This window comes from Engystomops pustulosus, unplaced genomic scaffold (genome assembly GCF_040894005.1).
Source record: "Engystomops pustulosus unplaced genomic scaffold, aEngPut4.maternal MAT_SCAFFOLD_143, whole genome shotgun sequence".
NCBI classification, from domain to species: Eukaryota; Metazoa; Chordata; class Amphibia; order Anura; family Leptodactylidae; genus Engystomops; species Engystomops pustulosus.
Genome location: NW_027285023.1, coordinates 249,241 through 269,676, shown reverse-complemented (window position 1 = coordinate 269,676; position 20,436 = coordinate 249,241). Strand labels below are relative to the sequence as shown.

General features: G+C 54.7%; 1 protein-coding gene across 9 annotated transcripts; it reads right to left on the bottom strand.

Annotated features, from left to right (window-relative positions):
* Window positions 1-388: 388 nt before the first annotated feature.
* TPM3 (tropomyosin 3) lies at window positions 389-18,904 on the bottom strand. Of its 9 annotated transcripts, none has more exons than XM_072131808.1 (9): window positions 17,196-17,410; window positions 13,349-13,482; window positions 12,171-12,288; window positions 12,024-12,094; window positions 10,274-10,349; window positions 9,647-9,709; window positions 9,478-9,547; window positions 8,343-8,421; window positions 389-1,300 (listed from the first exon to the last, which is right to left on the bottom strand). In XM_072131808.1, the coding sequence occupies exons 1-9, from the start codon at window positions 17,331-17,333 to the stop codon at window positions 1,297-1,299; spliced, it is 753 nt and encodes a 250-aa protein (XP_071987909.1). In that variant the 5' UTR covers window positions 17,334-17,410; the 3' UTR covers window positions 389-1,296. The 9 variants fall into 9 exon arrangements, with proteins under 9 accessions (XP_071987909.1, XP_071987911.1, XP_071987907.1 ...); XM_072131814.1 differs by lacking the exons at window positions 389-1,300; window positions 8,343-8,421; window positions 10,274-10,349; window positions 17,196-17,410 and adding exons at window positions 3,032-3,605; window positions 9,949-10,024; window positions 18,510-18,635; window positions 18,776-18,904; XM_072131807.1 differs by lacking the exon at window positions 389-1,300 and adding an exon at window positions 7,344-7,443.
* Window positions 18,905-20,436: the final 1,532 nt, after the last annotated feature.

The following is a 20,436-nucleotide window of genomic DNA, read 5'->3' as shown; positions in this document are numbered from 1 at the left end:
TGCCTCCTCCTCCGGGACTAGTGTCCTGTACCGGGCACATGATCACAGTAAGAGCCGTCCTACAGTGTAATACAGCCTGTATATTATGCGAGGTGCACGACCGTCCTGATTTCGGTGTCTGGAGGGAGGTCACCTTCATCTAGATGTAGAGGGGAGCCCCGACCCCACCGCCCATCTTGGGGGTCACATGGGTCGGCCATGTTTTCCTGCCTGAGGTTTTACACATTTTTATCTCCCGAGGGGCAAATACTGAAGGGGGCAACGTCAGAAGACTCCACTTACTGCAGAAAGCTGATGTGTCGTTACATTGTGTCAGTCTGGGATTGTGACTTGTATATATCCCCAGGATTTCTCCCCCCTATGAATGATCACGCAGCAGAGGTGTCGCTCACGTAGCAGCCTTATTTTATTGATGGATATGGAAGCTTAAAAAATTTCTGTTTTAAAACCAGTCAGAGAAAACATAATATAAGTAACGACTCCTCCCTGGTGACCCCGCTGCCCCCTCCCCCCCACCACCGAGGCAGTGATAGGAGGACATGGAGCGGCACGTGACCCCGCTGTCCCCTCCCGCCACCACCGCAGCAGTGATAGGAGGAGAGAGCATCATGTGACTCCACTGTCCCCATTCCCCCACCACCGCAGCAGTGATAGGAGGACACAGAGCGGCACGTGACCCCGCTGTCCCCTCCCACCAACACCGAGGCAGTGATAGGAGGCTAGAGCGGCACGTGACCCCGCAACCTCCAAACCCACCGAGCTTGGACAAGGGGGTCTCTGCTGCACGGACAGACCCCATAGTGTATACAGTAATCACATGATACAATCAGGGGGGCAGGGGACCCCCCACCATTACCAGGAGGGACCCCACAGATAAGGGAATACTATGGGAGGGGGTTAGAGGACACAAAGACCCCCCGTACTACAGTCACAGGAAAATACTGCAACCCCTGAAAATAGAAGTCACCCACCGTGCCGGAAAAAATGGAGCAGGGGAACCCCGACCCCCGAATATGGCACTGGGCACAGCACGGCGAGATTTGGTCCTTAAAACCAGCATTAAAGGGAAGGGTTAGACAGTAAAGGGGCCCCTGTGCAGCCAAGGTTTCAGTGATAGGAATGTGAGGAGCGCAGTCTGGTCAGCGGCAGAGGGGAGGGGCGCAGCAGGAGGAGCAGGGAGGGGGCGGTGCTGACGCCAGGCAGTGACACGCAGGGGTCTACAAGCAGTGCAGCTCATCCATCGTGTCGTCCAACATCTTCTGCATCTTGCAGTTCTCCTCCTTAGTGACCCGCAGCTTATCTGGAAGGAGAAGAGAGAAGAGGTCAGGCCCGGATCATCAGGGTGTACTACAACTCCCAGCAGTCACTTCACACACAGAGCAGATTAATCCTGCAGACATGACACTAGGAGGCGCTGCGGGATCAGATCTCTGTACTAGCCACACCTCCCGCTCAGGACGCTACCGGAGCTGCAGCGTCATCTGTGTACATGCTTCTACATGTGATGTAGTCACTGGCAACCGGCCCGGAGACTGGAGCCCAGGACAAGGCTGTATATGGACTCCACAGAAACCATGCTCCACTCACATCCAGAGCTGCATTCACACATCTACAGTAATTCAGAGTCTATACTTCACACATCACTACTCACATCCAGATCTGCAGTTATACCACTGTTACTCATACTGCACTCACTTCTACACAGAGCCCATACTCTACTCACATCTAGAGCTGCAACATTACCAGGTATCCCATCTAGTGCTGCAGTTATACCACTCATACTCCACTCACATCCAGAGCTGCACTCACACATCTACACTAATTCAGTCTATGCTGCACTTCCATCCAGAGCTGCATGCAGTTACACTCATTCAGGGCCTATACTCTACTCACATCCAGAGCTGCAGAGGTTCAGTCAACATTTCCACTAAAACACACACAAGCAGAGCCTATACTCCACTCACATCCAGAGCTGCAGAGGTTCAGTCAACATTTCCACTAAAACACACACAAGCAGAGCCTATACTCCACTCACATCCAGAGCTGCAGAGGGTCATCGCTCTCACACACAATTCCCATCTAAAGCTGCGGTTTTATTACCCATTATAAGGGAATGCAATATATCTCCACTCACATCCAGAGCTGTGGTCACATTACTATGTATACTCCACTCACATCCAGAGCTTCATGCAATTACACTCATTCAGGGCCTATACTCCACTCACATCCAGAGCTGTAGTCACATTACTACATATACTTCACACTCAGTGGCTACACTCCACTCACATCCAGAACTGCAGAGGGTCATCACTCACACACAATTCCCATCTAAAGCTGCGGTTTTATTACCCATTATAAGGGAATGCCATATATCCCCACTTATACTCCACTCCCATCTAGAGCTGCAGTCACACAACCTCTTGTACCTTGCTCACATCGCAGGCTGCAGAGGATTATGGGAGATGAGGGTCAGCTGCTTTCCAGCCGAGCAGAGACTGGAACATACTTGGAATTTTGAAAGCAGCTTTGGTTGTGAGTGGAGCCAAGTCCAGACAAAAGCAGTAAAGTGACTCCTCAGCTTGTGTGCACGAGGCATAGCTCAGCTCTGGGGCTGGAGGAGCGAGCACTTACCTGGCACCTACCCCCCCCCCCCCTCCCCCGAGTCTTAACCCCTGCCTGACCAGGTGAGTGTAAAGCAGCAACGCAGTGATAGAGAAGCTCCTCCTGCACAGATCCGGATGTAACTCAGCCCAATCCAGGATAGTGGTCACCCCAGGTACTGCAGCTCAGGATGACCTGGACATGAACCTACTCCAGTCACATCCAAAGCAGCAACGCCAGACTAATAACAGTACAAGGCCACTACTCCAACCACATCCAGAGCTGCAACACTACATAGCAGAATCTCAGTGTTACCACCCCAAGATGTAACAATAAAGCTGTGGGTGCAGCTTCGGCAGTGACCGGAGTAAGTGAAGGTATATCCCCGCCCTGAACAAAAAAGGACGTCCCCACACAGCGAATCACAACACGGAAGAAGTTTATTCAGGATACAACCAATGATGTGCAAGCGCCGTCCACCCACAGAGAAAAGTAAGTGAACCCCTGACGAGCCATGAAAGGTCCACGGCTGAGGGTTTGTTGCATTGTGTCTCTACACCGACACACTGCAGTGTAACAAAGAATAGAAAGGTGGTTTCCCATAGCTTGACAGCAAGCAGAGATCTTGAAAGAGTCTATGAGATGGTGACAAGTACGACGATGAGGTCACAGGCTGAGAGATGACATCACAGCTGATCTGCCACAAGGGGGCGGGGTCTCGCTACCATCAGGGTGAGAAGAGGAACCTCGGCAGCGCTGGATCAGTCCTCCGCTCCACCAGGGGGCAGTACAGAGAGGAAGGGGGAGGAGCAGACGTCTCTATAGCGACCGATGCGTGGAGACCCTTCCGCGGTGTATATGTAAGCACAGGACGGGGGCTCCCTCCCACCGCCGGGGGTCCGGCACACGCTACAGGGGACGCCCTCAGTCACAGAGGTCATGGAGGGTGACCTTCAACTCACTAGCAAGGAGCCGGTTTTTCTCCATTTGGCTGTAGAGACGCTCTGCGGGGGAAGGGCCGGCGGAGGAGGAGCAGCAGGCGGGGGACAGCAGAGGGGGCGGAGGAGGAGGAGCAGCAGGCGGGGGACAGCAGAGGGGGCGGAGGAGGAGGAGCAGCAGGCGGGGGACAGCAGAGGGGGCGGAGGAGGAGGAGCAGCAGGCGGGGGACAGCAGAGGGGGCGGAGGAGGAGGAGCAGCAGGCGGGGGACAGCAGAGGGGGCGGAGGAGGAGGAGCAGCAGGCGGGGGACAGCAGAGGGGGCGGAGGAGGAGGAGCAGCAGGCGGGGGACAGCAGAGGGGGCAGAGGAGGAGGAGCAGCAGGCGGGGGACAGCAGAGGGGGCAGAGGAGGAGGAGCAGCAGGCGGGGGACAGCAGAGGGGGCAGAGGAGGAGGAGCAGCAGGCGGGGGACAGCAGAGGGGGCGGAGGAGGAGGAGGAGCAGCAGGCGGGGGACAGCAGAGGGGGCGGAGGAGGAGGAGCAGCAGGCGGGGGACAGCAGAGGGGGCAGAGGAGGAGGAGCAGCAGGCGGGGGACAGCAGAGGGGGCGGAGGAGGAGCAGCAGGCGGAGGACAGCAGAGGGGGCGGAGGAGGAGCAGCAGGCGGGGGACAGCAGAGGGGGCGGAGGAGGAGGAGCAGCAGCAGGCAGGGGACAGGAGAGGGGGGCGGAGGAGGAGCAGCAGGCGGGGGACAGGAGAGGAGGAGGAGCAGCAGGCGGGGGACAGGAGAGGAGGCAGAGGAGGAGGAGCAGCAGGCGGGGGACAGGAGAGGAGGCAGAGGAGGAGGAGCAGCAGGCGGGGGACAGGAGAGGAGGCAGAGGAGGAGGAGCAGCAGGCGGGGGACAGGAGAGGGGGCAGAGGAGGAGGAGCAGCAGGCGGGGGACAGGAGAGGGGGCAGAGGAGGAGGAGCAGCAGGCGGGGACAGGAGAGGGGTGGCGACACGAGCGAGGGTAGGTGGGGACAGGAGAGGGGAGGAGACAGGAGAGGGGTGGCGACACGAGCAAGGGGAGGCGGGGACAGGAGAGGGGAGGCGACACGAGCAAGGGGAGGCGGGGACAGGAGAGGGGAGGCGGGAGTATGTGAGGGGGAGGAGCAGGTGGAAAGGAGAGAAAACAGAAAAAGAGAGAGACAGGTTGTATTAGTGGCGGAGGTGTAGATCACAGATACAGACCATGTACTGCAGTCCAGCAGCTCACAGGTTAAATATGAATTCTTATCCTCCAATCACTGCGAGAGCTGCACCACATCCTGGTGAGATGCACTTACAGCACGCTGCAGCTCTGGATGTGACTGGAGTATAAGGTGACTGATATGACCCCGCACTTCCAGGAGGAAGGACTCCCCGGCTGCCAGTCATGTACAGGAGGAAGTGACCGTCACACAGGAACGGAAGCTCAGCGACAGAAGGCTCGGATAAGCTGCAGTGATGTGGACACACCGGATCAGGGATGAGCTCATCTGCAGCATGCGGGACCAGAGGGTTATGTACTGCCCCTGGGAGGGCAGGTCCTCACACTGCTGTGCTCTGTGCATCCAGCATTAGCTATTGTCCATGAAGAGATGTGTAATCAGACCCGTGTGTGAGTAGCAGCAAGACTGAAGTATGGAACTGTACCCAAAGTGTGACACTTCTCCAAACACTGGGGTGTGCCCTCACACTGCTGTGCTCTGTGCAGCCAGACGCTCCACAGCCTCAATAATAACAAGGCCGTTGGTTGGATATTCCAGCAGACATCTGTCCAGGGACAATACATAGCACTGGCTGCAGAGAGCACAGAGCACAGCAGTGTGAGGTCTGATTACACATCTCTCCAGGGACAATACATAACACTGGCTGCAGAGAGCACAGAGCACAGCAGTGTGAGGTCTGATTACACATCTCTCCAGGGACAATACATAACACTGGCTGCAGAGAGCACAGAGCACAGCAGTGTGAGGTCTGATTACACATCTCTCCAGGGACAATACATAACACTGGCTGCAGAGAGCACAGAGCACAGCAGTGTGAGGTCTGATTACACATCTCCCCAGGGACAATATATAACACTGGCTGCAGAGAGCACAGAGCACAGCAGTGTGAGGTCTGATTACACATCTCCCCAGGGACAATATATAACACTGGCTGCAGAGAGCACAGAGCACAGCAGTGTGAGGTCTGATTACACATCTCTCCAGGGACAATACGTAACACTGGCTGCAGAGAGCACAGATCACAGCAGTGTGAGGTCTTATTACACATCTCTCCAGGGACAATACATAACACTGGCTGCAGAGAGCACAGAGCACAGCAGTGTGAGGTCTGATTACACATCTCTCCAGGGACAGTACATAACACTGGCTGCAGAGAGCACAGAGCACAGCAGTGTGAGGTCTGATTACACATCTCTCCAGGGACAATACATAACACTGGCTGCAGAGAGCACAGAGCACAGCAGTGTGAGGTCTGATTACACATCTCTCCAGGGACAATACATAACACTGGCTGCAGAGAGCACAGAGCACAGCAGTGTGAGGTCTGATTACACATCTCTCCAGGGACAGTACATAACACTGGCTGCAGAGAGCACAGAGCACAGCAGTGTGAGGTCTGATTACACATCTCTCCAGGGACAATACATAAAACACTGGCTGCAGAGAGCACAGAGCACAGCAGTGTGAGGTCTGATTACACATCTCTCCAGGGACAATGCATAACATTGGCTGCAGAGAGCACAGCAGTGTGAGGTCTGATTACACATCTCTCCAGGGACAATGCATAACATTGGCTGCAGAGAGCACAGCAGTGTGAGGTCTGATTACACATCTCTCCAGGGATAATACATAACACTGGCTGCAGAGAGCACAGAGCACAGCAGTGTGAGGTCTGATTACACATCTCTCCAGGGACAGTACATAGCACTGGCTGCAGAGAGCACAGAGCACAGCAGTGTGAGGTCTGATTACACATCTCTCCAGGGACAATACATAACACTGGCTGCAGAGAGCACAGAGCACAGCAGTGTGAGGTCTGATTACACATCTCTCCAGGGACAGTACATAACACTGGCTGCAGAGAGCACAGAGCACAGCAGTGTTAGAACATGCCCCAAGGAACAATACTTGATGCATGGTCAAATGTTACTGATAAGATACCACTGATTATACTACAGACCAATCCCTTTAAGAGGCAGGGTCCTAGGACAGACCCGGTATTATGAGGGTCTCCTTAATCTGTGCCCTGCACCCCAGACTACCAGCATGTGCCCCCTGTTATCAGCCCCCACGCTCTGCTGCCCCTGCCCCGACATGTCTGGAGAATCTGGTCAGACGGGTCCAGGAAACGATGCAGGAATGTGACCGCAAACCTGCGTCTACTGCTGCGGGGAGGCCCAGGCACAATCAGCAGGGGCCACACTGCAAGGAACCAGCGTCTACTGCTGCGGGGAGGCCCAGGCACAATCAGCAGGGGCCACACTGCAAGGAACCAGCGTCTACTGCTGCGGGGAGGCCCAGGCACAATCAGCAGGGGCCACACTGCAAGGAACCAGCGTCTACTGCTCGGGGAGGCCCAGCCACAATCAGCAGGGGCCACACTGCAACCCCCAGCGTGCCCGAGCCCCGGGGGGCCACACTGCAAGATGCCAGCGTGCCCGAACACAGAGACTGACTGGGAGTTGTAGTCTGACCATAGGTTGACTGAATAACTCTGAACAGACGGCCTACAGCGCCCCCATCAGGAGGTGAGCGAGAAGAAAGACGGAGGAGACAAGTTTGTTTCTATAAATGAGATGTAATCAGAGAGACAGAGGGAGGAGGAAGAGACCGCGGGGAGGAGGAGGAAGAGACCGCGGGAGGAGGCGCTGGAGTCATCTATGTGAGAAGAGAGAGACAAGAGATGTTACCAGAGGCCGAGACGTCAGGACTGCATGCAGGTGCAGCACCCCACACCCCGGGGTAACTGATCACCCCCACATGCTCCTCCCCCAGGGTTAGAAGAGGCCGAGACTTCAGGACTCCATGTAGATGGGGCACCCAAATACCCCAAAGGAACTGGTCACATGCCCCACCCCGGGTTACTGATCACACGAGAGAGCCCTATCCTAGAGAGTTATAAGCCGAGAGCCCCCCCATAACCCCAGGGTTACTGATCGCACGGAGAGAGCCCTATCCTAGAGTTATAAGCCGAGAGCCCCCCCATAACCCCCCGGGTTACTGATCGCACGGAGAGAGCCCTATCCTAGAGTTATAAGCCGAGAGCCCCCCCATAACCCCCCGGGTTACTGATCACACACAGAGCGGCCCATCCTAGAATTATAAGCCGAGAGCCCCCCCATGTGCTGATCACATGTAGAGCACCCCATTGCCCCCCGGGTTACTGATCACATGTAGAGCACCCCATTGCCCCCCGGGTTACTGATCACATGTAGAGCACCCCATTGCCCCCCGGGTTACTGATCACATGTAGAGCACCCCATTGCCCCCCGGGTTACTGATCACATGTAGAGCACCCCATTGCCCCCCGGGTTACTGATTACACGGACAGAGCCCCATCCTAGAGAGTTATAAGCCGAGAGCCCCCCAATAACCCCCAGGGTTACTGATCGCACTTGGGGAGTGGCCCCGACATGTCCAGGAGCAGCGGCGCCCCCCCACCCAAAGATCACACACAAGCCCCACCCCCCGCCACTGCACAAGTCACACAGCAATCTGCAAGCAGTGAGGTTAGCGAGTGCTGGGGGGGCTTGGCGCCCCCTGCAGGCAGTATTTACATGGAGGTCATATCATTGAGGGTGTGGTCCAGCTCCTCACTGACCGCTTTGTACTTGAGCTTCTGGGCGTACAACTCGTCTGGGAGGGAGAGGAGGAGAGGTGAACGTCCGCCACAGGGGGGCACATACTTATACACACCAGAGACCACACAGGAGGGGGGCACATACTTATACACACCAGAGACCACACAGGAGGGGGGCACATACTTATACACACCAGAGACCACACAGGAGGGGGGCACATACTTATACACACCAGAGACCACACAGGAGGGGGGCACATACTTATACACACCAGAGACCACACAGGAGGGGGGCACATACTTATACACACCAGAGACCACACAGGAGGGGGGCACATACTTATACACACCAGAGACCACACAGGAGGGGGGCACATACTTATACACACCAGAGACCACACAGGAGGGGGGCACATACTTATACACACCAGAGACCACACAGGAGGGGGGCACATACTTATACACACCAGAGACCACACAGGAGGGGGGCACATACTTATACACACCAGAGACCACACAGGAGGGGGGCACATACTTATACACACCAGAGGGGCACATACTTATACACACCAGAGACCACACAGGAGGGGGGCACATACTTATACACACCAGAGACCACACAGGAGGGGGGCACATACTTATACACACCAGAGACCACACAGGGGGGGGCACATACTTATACACACCAGAGACCACACAGGAGGGGGGCACATACTTATACACACCAGAGACCAAACAGGAGGGGGGCACATACTTATACACACCAGAGACCACACAGGAGGGGGGCACATACTTATACACACCAGAGACCACACAGGAGGGGGGCACATACTTATACACACCAGAGGGGCACATACTTATACACACCAGAGACCACACAGGAGGGGGGCACATACTTATACACACCAGAGACCACACAGGAGGGGGGCACATACTTATACACACCAGAGACCACACAGGGGGGGGCACATACTTATACACACCAGAGACCACACAGGAGGGGGGCACATACTTATACACACCAGAGACCAAACAGGAGGGGGGCACATACTTATACACACCAGAGACCACACAGGAGGGGGGCACATACTTATACACCAGAGACCACTTACCTTCCAGGTCATCAATGGTCTTCTCTAGTTTGGCTACTGATCTCTCAGCAAACTCTGCTCGGGTCTCAGCCTGCGATCGAGAGGATCGAGTCAGTAAAGGGGGATGATAGGCCCCACCCACAAGGCTATGTGCCCCACCCTGCCCCTAGAGGCTCCGCCCATCACTCACCTCTTTTAGTTTGTCTGTCAAAATCTTAATTTCTTCCTCGTATTTATCTTCCTTTTGTGAATACTGGAAAAGTAAAAAGCAAAACGTGAGATAAAGCCCCCAATAAGTGACCCCCAAAGACCCCCTTCATCTACAGGCACCAGGAAGTCCCTGCACTGCCAGGAAGAACTATCATAGGGAAACGGGGCCCTATACTGGGTGCAGGATCCATCTCACACCCCAGAACACTGCATGAAGGGGAGGTCCAATCTCCATCAATGACCAATCAGTGGCTGTAGACTGGGTCACATGACTCCCCTTACCTTCTCGGCCTGGGCCTCCAGGGACTTGAGGTTGTTGGTGACATTCCTCAGCTCCTCCTCCAGCTCGGAGCATTTACTGAGGAGGCCGAGGGGGAGAGAGAGGAAGAAGAGACAGAAAGAGAGTGGAGCCATGAGAAGAGAGGACTCCGCCAAGATGGAGGACACCGAGGAGACCACCACTTCCTGCCCCGTGACCCCGCCTCCAAGTGATGTCACCCTACAGATGATGACATCACCGGCCGCACGGAGCAGGAAGCAGCGGAGCAGAGGAGACGACACAAGGAAAGGAGCAGCCGGGACAGGAGCAGCCACCAGGTCATTGTACCTTCTCTTCAGACGCGTTCAGACACTTCAGGCTCTGGTCAAGGAGGCGAATCTGTTCCTCCATCTCCCGGCACCGGCTGATGATGTCACAGGAGGGGTACGACGGGGGAGGGGGAGAGGCAGCAACACACACAACAAGCCCAGGACGAGGGGAGGGGGCAAAAACAAACACATCAAATTCAAGTCATGCAAGGAAGGGGTTAAACAAGGCCCGAAATATGAGGAATCCCCCACATTGTATCATCTCCAGAGCTGCACTCACTATTCTGCTGCTGGTGCAGTCACTGTGTACATACATGACATTACTTATCCTGTACTGACCCTGAGTTACATCCTGTATTATACCCCAGAGCTGCACTCACTATTCTGCTGCTGGTGCAGTCACTGTGTACATACATGACATTACTTATCCTGTACTGATCCTGAGTTACATCCTGTATTATACTCCAGAGCTGCACTCACTATTCTGCTGCTGGTGCAGTCACTGTGTACATACATGACATTACTTATCCTGTACTGATCCTGAGTTACATCCTGTATTATACCCCAGAGCTGCACTCACTATTCTGCTGCTGGTGCAGTCACTGTGTACATACATGACATTACTTATCCTGTACTGATCCTGAGTTACATCCTGTATTATACCCCAGAGCTGCACTCACTATTCTGCTGCTGGTGCAGTCACTGTGTACATACATGACATTACTTATCCTGTACTGACCCTGAGTTACATCCTGTATTATACCCCAGAGCTGCACTCACTATTCTGCTGCTGGTGCAGTCACTGTACATACATGACATTACTTATCCTGTACTGATCCTGAGTTACATCCTGTATTATACCCCAGAGCTGCACTCACTATTCTGCTGCTGGTGCAGTCACTGTGTACATACATGACATTACTTATCCTGTACTGATCCTGAGTTACATCCTGTATTATACTCCAGAGCTGCTCTCACTATTCTGCTGCTGGTGCAGTCACTGTACATACATGACATTACTTATCCTGTACTGATCCTGAGTTACATCCTGTATTATACCCCAGAGCTGCACTCACTATTCTGCTGCTGGTGCAGTCACTGTGTATATACATGACATTACTTATCCTGTACTGGTCCTGAGTTACATCCTGTATTATACCCCAGAGCTGCACTCACTATTCTGCTGCTGGTGCAGTCACTGTGTACATACATGACATTACTTATCCTGTACTGATCCTGAGTTACATCCTGTATTATACTCCAGAGCTGCACTCACTATACTGCTGCTGGTGCAGTCACTGTGTACATACATGACATTACTTATCCTGTACTGATCCTGAGTTACATCCTGTATTATACTCCAGAGCTGCACTCACTATACTGCTGCTGGTGCAGTCACTGTGTACATACATGACATTACTTATCCTGTACTGATCCTGAGTTATATCCTGTATTATACCCCAGAGCTGCACTCACTATTCTGCTGCTGGTGCAGTCACTGTACATACATGACATTACTTATCCTGTACTGATCCTGAGTTACATCCTGTATTATACTCCAGAGCTGCACTCACTATTCTGCTGCTGGTGCAGTCACTGTGGACATATGTAATATACTGCATATACTGCACTCTTCCCCTATCGGCGTATTCCTGCATCCTGCCAGTAGGGGGCAGTCACACCCCTCTCCATGTTGCCTCCCCACCCCCTCCTCTTTTCAGGCCTTGTATAACGGGTCAGGCAGGCGGTGGGGGTCTGGTAACACTCACGTTTCTGCCTGCTCTGCTCGCTCCTCTGTGCGTTCCAGGTCGCCCTCGATGATAACCAGTTTCCTGGCCACCTGAGGAAGGAGAGTGCAGATAGTGAGTGGGAGTGTCCTGAGGGGCCCCTCCCCGAGGTATGTGGCCCCTACTTACCTCCTCGTACTTCCTGTCCGCCTCCTCGGCTATATGCTTGGCCTCCTTCAGTTGGATTTCTTGCAGCTCCATCTTCTCCTCGTCCTTTAGGGCTCGGTTCTCGATGACTTTCATCCCCCTGCAGAGCAGAGACACAGGTCAGGATATAGAGGGCTCCCCCTAGAGGCTGGGGGTGGTATTACAGCCACTCATGGCCTGGGCCCCCACCATGGCTGCAGCATGAAGCCTACGAGTCTGGATACGTTGTGACGCTCTTACATACAACAGGTTTGGCGGCTGCCGAGGTCGTAAATCCCGTGGATGACATCAGCCGTCTACAAACCTGTTCCTGAGGAGCCGCCGACAGAGGATTACAGCATCAAAGACTCCAGGACCAGAGTCCTACACGTTCTCAGGATAACAAAATCTCACTCTCTAATTCACTGGTATTAACAAAAATGCCGCATCTCGCAGATATAACCCGTCTCCATCACAGTCTTCTCATGAATAGCTTCTCCTATCTGCACGCTGCCTGGTGCATTACAAGACCAGCTCAGACACAGGCACTTCCTGCCGTCAGCCAGCAGTGTGCAGAGACTTCCTCCACAAGCTACAGACTAGATGGGTCCTTTATCTAGGGGAAGGAGGCGTATAGCAAAGCGCCTGTGTGTAGCAGAGATGTAGCAGAGCTGTGTGTGTGTAGATGAGATGTAGCAGAGCTGTGAGTGTGTGTAGATGAGATGTAGCAGAGCTGTGAGTGTGTGTGTGTAGATGAGATGTAGCAGAGCGGAGTGTGTCATTGTATTTGATATCAATCTGATCTAACCTCATCTCACTTTTTTGAATGTTCAGAAGTGAAACCCTGGGCCCGGATAATTTAAGCACATTGTCAGCACAACACATCTCACAGCAAGGGGCCAGGTGCAGAGCAGACACAAGGCAACAGAGAGTGGGCTGTGCACGGAGAAGAGAGGAGGTCGAGCGCAGAGCAGAGGTGACAATGCGGAGGATGGGCACAGAGGAGGTGACGCGCGTGTGGGGGATGTCTGAAGCCATCGCCTCTTTCTGCAGGACAATGAGGGAAGTTGCTAGGTACAACGTCCTGTCCATGGGACATCCTGAGAGGGCGGGGGGACCCCGGAGCTTCCTCTGCACATCAGACAATGGGGGATGTGCAGGGGGCGGCGCTGGACACTCACCTCTCGCTCTCGTCTGCCGTCTTCTCGGCCTCCTCCAGCTTCTGCAGGGCGGTGGAGAGGCGATCCTGAGTGCGGTCCAGCTCTTCCTCCACCAGCTGGATGCGGCGGTTCAGCGAGGCGACTTCAGCTTCAGCCTAAGGGACAGAAGAGAGAGGTTAGCGCCGTCCAATCAGACGTCAGGATACAGGGTGACATCATCAGGGTGTGTGATGTAATACTGAGCCCACAGGAGGAGTGTGTACAGGCCTTACAGCGCCCCCTGCAGGCAGCACAGATCTCCTCCTCCAGCAGGAAGAGGGGGTGTCCGGCGCCATGGCACCCAAAGATCTGTCTACATCTAAGAGACACAACCCGGCATCAGGGCCCAATCATCTCAGAGCCGGCAGAGGGGTGGGGGGTGTAATGGGGAGAGCATTAACCCCTTCATTACACATTCTGCGGGTCATCCCCTCCGAGACCACTGCCACATCTCCCCAGCACGGATACAATGTGTCCGGAGCCTTGTCTGCCATGGATACAACTGTAACGACCCCTCAGTAATGAGCAGCTCACAGCAAGTCTCCGCCCACTCACAGTGAGTCTCCGCCCACTCAGAGCAAACACCGAGCACAGCCGCAGCAGAGGGCATTGTGTGCAGCACAACCTGGCACCAGAGGTGACGACCGCCGCCCCGAGAGCACACACAGCGCTCCGCCCGCTAAGTACACTCACCGGAGGACTACAGGGGGCAGCACAGGACCAGCAGCTACCTGCCAGGACCTCACAGGGCGCTCCGCCTGCTAAGTACACTCACCGGAGGACTACAGGGGGCAGCACAGGACCAGCAGCTACCTGCCAGGACCTCACAGGGCGCTCCGCCTGCTAAGTACACTCACCGGAGGACTACAGGGGGCAGCACAGGACCAGCAGCTACCTGCCAGGACCTCACAGGGCTCTCCACCGGCTAAGTACACTCACCGGAGGACTACAGGGGGCAGCACAGGACCAGCAGCTACCTGCCAGGACCTCACAGGGCGCTCCGCCTGCTAAGTACACTCACCGGAGGACTACAGGGGGCAGCACAGGACCAGCAGCTACCTGCCAGGACCTCACAGGGCGCTCCGCCTGCTAAGTACACTCACCGGAGGACTACAGGGGGCAGCACAGGACCAGCAGCTACCTGCCAGGACCTCACAGGGCTCTCCACCGGCTAAGTACACTCACCGGAGGACTACAGGGGGCAGCACAGGACCAGCAGCTACCTGCCAGGACCTCACAGGGCTCTCCACCGGCTAAGTACACTCACCGGAGGACTACAGGGGGCAGCACAGGACCAGCAGCTACCTGCCAGGACCTCACAGGGTGCTCCGCCCGCTAAGTACACTCACCGGAGGACTACAGGGGGCAGCACAGGACCAGCAGCTACCTGCCAGGACCTCACAGGGCTCTCCACCGGCTAAGTACACTCACCGGAGGACTACAGGGGGCAGCACAGGACCAGCAGCTACCTGCCAGGACCTCACAGGGTGCTCCGCCCACTAAGTACACTCACCGGAGGACTACAGGGGGCAGCACAGGACCAGCAGCTACCTGCCAGGACCTCACAGGGCGCTCCGCCCGCTAAGTACACTCACCGGAGGACTACAGGGGGCAGCACAGGACCAGCAGCTACCTGCCAGGACCTCACAGGGCGCTCCGCCCGCTAAGTACACTCACCGGAGGACTACAGGGGGCAGCACAGGACCAGCAGCTACCTGCCAGGACCTCACAGGGTGCCAAGACCTCAGGACCCTCCAACATAGAGAGTGACAGCTCTTGGGGTCTCCTCTCCCCCTGTGTGCGTGTATAGAGTGTCAGCTCTTGGGGTCTCCCCTCCCCCTGTGTGTGTGTATAGAGTGTCAGCTCTTGGGGTCTCCTCTCCCCTGTGTGCGTGTATAGAGTGTCAGCTCTTGGGGTCTCCCCTCCCCCTGTGTGCGTGTATAGAGTGTCAGCTCTTGGGGTCTCCTCTCCCCCTGTGTGCGTGTATAGAGTGTCAGCTCTTGGGGTCTCCCCTCCCCCTGTGTGTGTGTATAGAGTGTCAGCTCTTGGGGTCTCCCCTCCCCCTGTGTGTGTGTATAGAGTGTCAGCTCTTGGGGTCTCCTCTCCCCTGTGTGCGTATATAGAGTGTCAGCTCTTGGGGTCTCCTCTCCCCTGTGTGCGTATATAGAGTGTCAGCTCTTGGGGTCTCCCCTCCCCCTGTGTGCGTGTATAGAGTGTCAGCTCTTGGGGTCTCCCCTCCCCCTGTGTGCGTGTATAGAGTGTCAGCTCTTGGGGTCTCCTCTCCCCTGTGTGCGTATATAGAGTGTCAGCTCTTGGGGTCTCCTCTCCCCTGTGTGCGTGTATAGAGTGTCAGCTCTTGGGGTCTCCCCTCCCCTTGTGTGCGTGTATAGAGTGTCAGCTCTTGGGGTCTCCTCTCCCCTGTGTGCGTGTATAGAGTGTCAGCTCTTGGGGTCTCCTCTCCCCTGTGTGTGCGTGTATAGAGTGTCAGCTCCTGGGGTCTCCCCTCCCCCTGTGTGCGTATATAGAGTGTCAGCTCTTGGGGTCTCCTCTCCCCCTGTGTGCGTGTATAGAGTGTCAGCTCTTGGGGTCTCCCCTCCCCCTGTGTGCGTGTATAGAGTGTCAGCTCTTGGGGTCTCCCCTCCCCCTGTGTGTGTGTATAGAGTGTCAGCTCTTGGGGTCTCCTCTCCCCTGTGTGTATGTATAGAGTGTCAGCTCTTGGGGTCTCCTCTCCCCTGTGTGCGTGTATAGAGTGACAGCTCTTGGGGTCTCCTCTCCCCCTGTGTGTGTGTATAGAGTGTCAGCTCCTGGGGTCTCCTCTCCCCCTGTGTGCGTATATAGAGTGTCAGCTCTTGGGGTCTCCTCTCCCCCTGTGTGCGTGTATAGAGTGTCAGCTCTTGGGGTCACCTCTCCCCTGTGTGCGTGTATAGAGTGTCAGCTCTTGGGGTCTCCCCTCCCCCTGTGTGCGTGTATAGAGTGTCAGCTCTTGGGGTCACCTCTCCCCTGTGTGCGTGTATAGAGTGTCAGCTCTTGGGGTCTCCCCTCCCCCTGTGTGCGTGTATAGAGTGTCAGCTCTTGGGGTCTCCTCTCCCCTGTGTGCGTGTATAGAGTGTCAGCTCTTGGGGTCTCCTCTCCCCTGTGTGCGTGTATAGAGTGTCAGCTCTTGGGGTCTCCCCTCCCCCTGTGTGCGTGTATAGAGTGTCAGCTCTTGGGGTCTCCTCTCCCCCTGTGTGCGTGTATAGAGTGTCAGCTCTTGGGGTCACCTCTCCCCTGTGTGCGTGTATAGAGTGTCAGCTCTTGGGGTCTCCCCTCCCCCTGTGTGCGTGTATAGAGTGTCAGCTCTTGGGGTCTCCTCTCCCCTGTGTGCGTGTATAGAGTGTCAGCTCTTGGGGTCTCCTCTCCCCTGTGTGTGCGTGTATAGAGTGTCAGCTCTTGGGGTCTCCTCTCCCCTCTGTGTGTATAGAGTGTCAGCTCTTGTGGTCTCCTCTCCCCCTGTGTGTATAGAGTGTCAGCTCTTGGGGTCTCCTCTCCCCCTGTGTGCGTGTATAGAGTGTCAGCTCTTGGGGTCTCCTCTCTCCTCTGTGCATGTATAGAGTGTCAGCTCTTGGGGTCTCCTCTCCCCTCTGTGTGTGTATAGAGTGTCAGCTCTTGGGGTCTCCTCTCTCCCCCCGTGTGCGTGTATAGACTGTCAGCTCTTGGGGTCTCCTCTCCCCCTGTGTGTGTGTATAGAGTGTCAGCTCCTGGGGTCTCCTCTCCCCTGTGTATGTGGGGTGTCCGCTGTTGGGGTGTCCGCTGTTGGGGTGTCTCGGGCCCCGCCCCTCCTCGGGTGTACCTGCTCCCGGGCGCGCTTCTCGCCCTCCACCTCCCGGCTTAGCCTCTCCGCCTGCTCCTCCGCATCGTCCGCCTGTTTCTGCAGGACCTGGATCTTCCTCTTAACGGCCTCGATGCTGGTCATCCCCCCGCCGGACATCTTCTCCTCCCTGTGTCTCTCCTCACACTGCACTGCCGGCACTTCCGCTCCGCGCGCGCCCCGCACTTCCGCCGGCCACTCCCTTATATCCGGGGCAGCGGGGGAGGGCGGCGCCTGGCGGCCAGCGTGGGGTACTGCGCCGGCACACACACAGTATAACTCCTGTATACCTCCTGTATACTGCCCCTACACATATACCTCCTATATACCTCCTATATATTACTATACACTGCTATATACCCCTGTATACACCTTATATATACTACTATACACTGCTATATACCCCTGTATACACCTCCTATATACCCCTGTATACACCTTATATATACTACTATACACTGCTATATACCCCTGTATACACCTCCTATAGACTCCTGTATACACCTTATATATACTACTATACACTGCTATATACCCCTGTATACACCTCCTATATACTACTATACACTGCTATATACCCCTGTATACACCTCCTATATACTACTATACACTGCTATATACCCCTGTATACACCTCCTATATATTACTATACACTGCTATATACCCCTGTATACACCTCCTATATACTACTATACACTGCTATATACCCCTGTATACACCTCCTATATATTACTATACACTGCTATATACCCCTGTATACACCTCCTATATATTACTATACACTGCTATATACCCCTGTATACACCTCCTATATACCCCTGTATACACCTTATATATACTACTATACACTGCTATATACCCCTGTTTACACCTCCTATATACTACTACACTGCTATATACCCCTGTATACACCTCCTATATACCCCTGTATACACCTCCTATATACTACTATACACTGCTATATACCCCTGTATACACCTCCTATATACTACTATACACTGCTATATATCCCCGGTATACACCTCCTATATACTACTATACACTGCTATATACCCCTGTATACACTGCTATATACCCCTGTATACACCTCCTATATACTACTATACACTGCTATATACCCCTGTATACACTGCTATATACCCCTGTATACACCTCCTATAGACTCCTGTACGTTCCTGTGTGATGTTGCGGCTCCTCCTTCCTGTCTGCGGCTGCAGGTAATTCCCCCGTCCACCTGTAATCCCGGGGGCAGCACTGAGCCGCTCTATGACATCTGGTGGTGGGTCGGGTACATACATCGGCCGCCTTCTTCTCGGCCACCTCCAGCTTCTCCTGGGCGTCTTTCAGGGCCTCGGAGTACTTGTCCAGCTCGTCCTCCGTCCCCTTTAGCTTCTTCTGCATGGAGAGCAGCTCGTCCTCCAGCTACGGGGGACATTACAGGGGGTCAGTCCGGGGGTTCACATACTTTAGGAGGAGTGGGGTGTATGTACTATGGGGGGAGGGGGGAGCTGGTTAATGGGTAAGCGCAGAGTATTTAAGGATGTGGTCACATGACCCGGTACCTGCTTGCTCTTGTCCTCCACCTGCCTCTGCTCGGTCTCCGCCTGCTCGGCCCGGTCCAGGGCGTTCTCCTTGTCCAGCTTCAGCATCTGCATCTTCTTCTTGATTGCCTCCATGCTGGGGTCCGAGGTGTGATGAGGGTCTGGGGGTCTCTGCACCTCTCCTTATACCCTGGTCTAAGGTCCTGCGCAGCCGCCCAATGCCCCCCCCCCCTGGAGCCTCGGACCGCATTGTTCTCCTGGCAGGGGCTCTGCTGCCTCTGTATATGGGCTGCGGGGGACAGGTGCAGCAGATATTATAGGGCTGGAATGACGAGAGGCATTGTCACCGATACATTGTGACCCCCGTCATTCATCACCGAAATATCCCACAGAGACGCGTGCCCCACCCCAGCGAGGAAACCATTACTGACAGCAGGAAAATCATTACAGAGATCACTAGAGAGCAGCGGCGCCATAACTAAGAATACAGCCTATCCATCACTAGAGAGCAGCGGCGCCATAACTAAGAATACAGCCTATCCATCACTAGAGAGCAGCAGTGCCATCACTGAGAATACAGCCTATCCATCACTAGAGAGAGCAGCGGCGCCATAACTAAGAATACAGCCTATCCATCACTAGAGAGCAGCGGCGCCATAACTAAGAATACAGCCTATCCATCACTAGAGAGCAGCGGCGCCATAACTAAGAATACAGCCTATCCATCACTAGAGAGCAGCGGTGCCATCACTGAGAATACAGCCTATCCATCACTAGAGAGCAGCGGCGCCATAACTAAGAATACAGCCTATCCATCACTAGAGAGCAGCGGCGCCATAACTAAGAATACAGCCTATCCATCACTAGAGAGCAGCGGTGTCATCACTGAGAATACAGCCTATCCATCACTAGAGAGCAGCGGTGCCATCACTGAGAGTACAGCCTATCCATCACTAGAGAGCAGCGGTGTCATCACTGAGAATACAGCCTATCCATCACTAGAGAGCAGCGGTGCCATCACTGAGAGTACAGCCTATCCATTACTGGAGAGCAGCGGTGCCATCACTGAGAATACAGCCTATCCATCACTAGAGAGCAGCGGTGTCATCACTGAGAATACAGCCTATCCATCACTAGAGAGCAGCGGTGCCATCACTGAGAGTACAGCCTATCCATCACTAGAGAGCAGCGGAGCCATCACTGAGAATACAGCCTATCCATCACTAGAGAGCAGCGGTGACATCACTGAGAATACAGCCTATCCATCACTAGAGAGCAGCGGTGACATCACTGAGAATACAGCCTATCCATCACTAGAGAGCAGCGGTGTCATCACTGAGAATACAGCCTATCCATCACTAGAGAGCAGCGGCGCCATCACTGAGAATACAGCCTATCCATCACTAGAGAGCAGCGGAGCCATCACTGAGAATACAGCCTATCCATCACTAGAGAGCAGCGGTGCCATCACTGAGAATACAGCCTATCCCTCACTAGAGAGCAGCGGTGCCATCACTGAGAATACAGCCTATCCCTCACTAGAGAGCAGCGGCGCCATCACTGAGAATACAGCCTATCCATCACTAGAGAGCAGCGGTGCCATCACTGAGAATACAGCCTATTCATCACTAGAGAGCAGCGGTGCCATCACTGAGAGTACAGCCTATCCATCACTAGAGAGC

What these genes read in the sequence shown, in the direction of transcription:
- TPM3 (XM_072131814.1), bottom strand. Translation starts at nt 18,889, where the DNA reads ATGGAGGCAATCAAGAAGAAGATGCAGATGCTGAAGCTGGACAAGGAG. An exon ending in ACGGCAGACGAGAGCGAGAG is followed by an intron (nt 12,289 to 13,348) that starts GTGAGTGTCCAG and finishes TCTGCTCTGCAG; the next exon opens with GGGGATGAAAGTCATCGAGA. An exon ending in CGAGCAGAGCAGGCAGAAAC is followed by an intron (nt 10,025 to 12,023) that starts GTGAGTGTTACC and finishes CGGCCTCCTCAG; the next exon opens with TAAATGCTCCGAGCTGGAGG.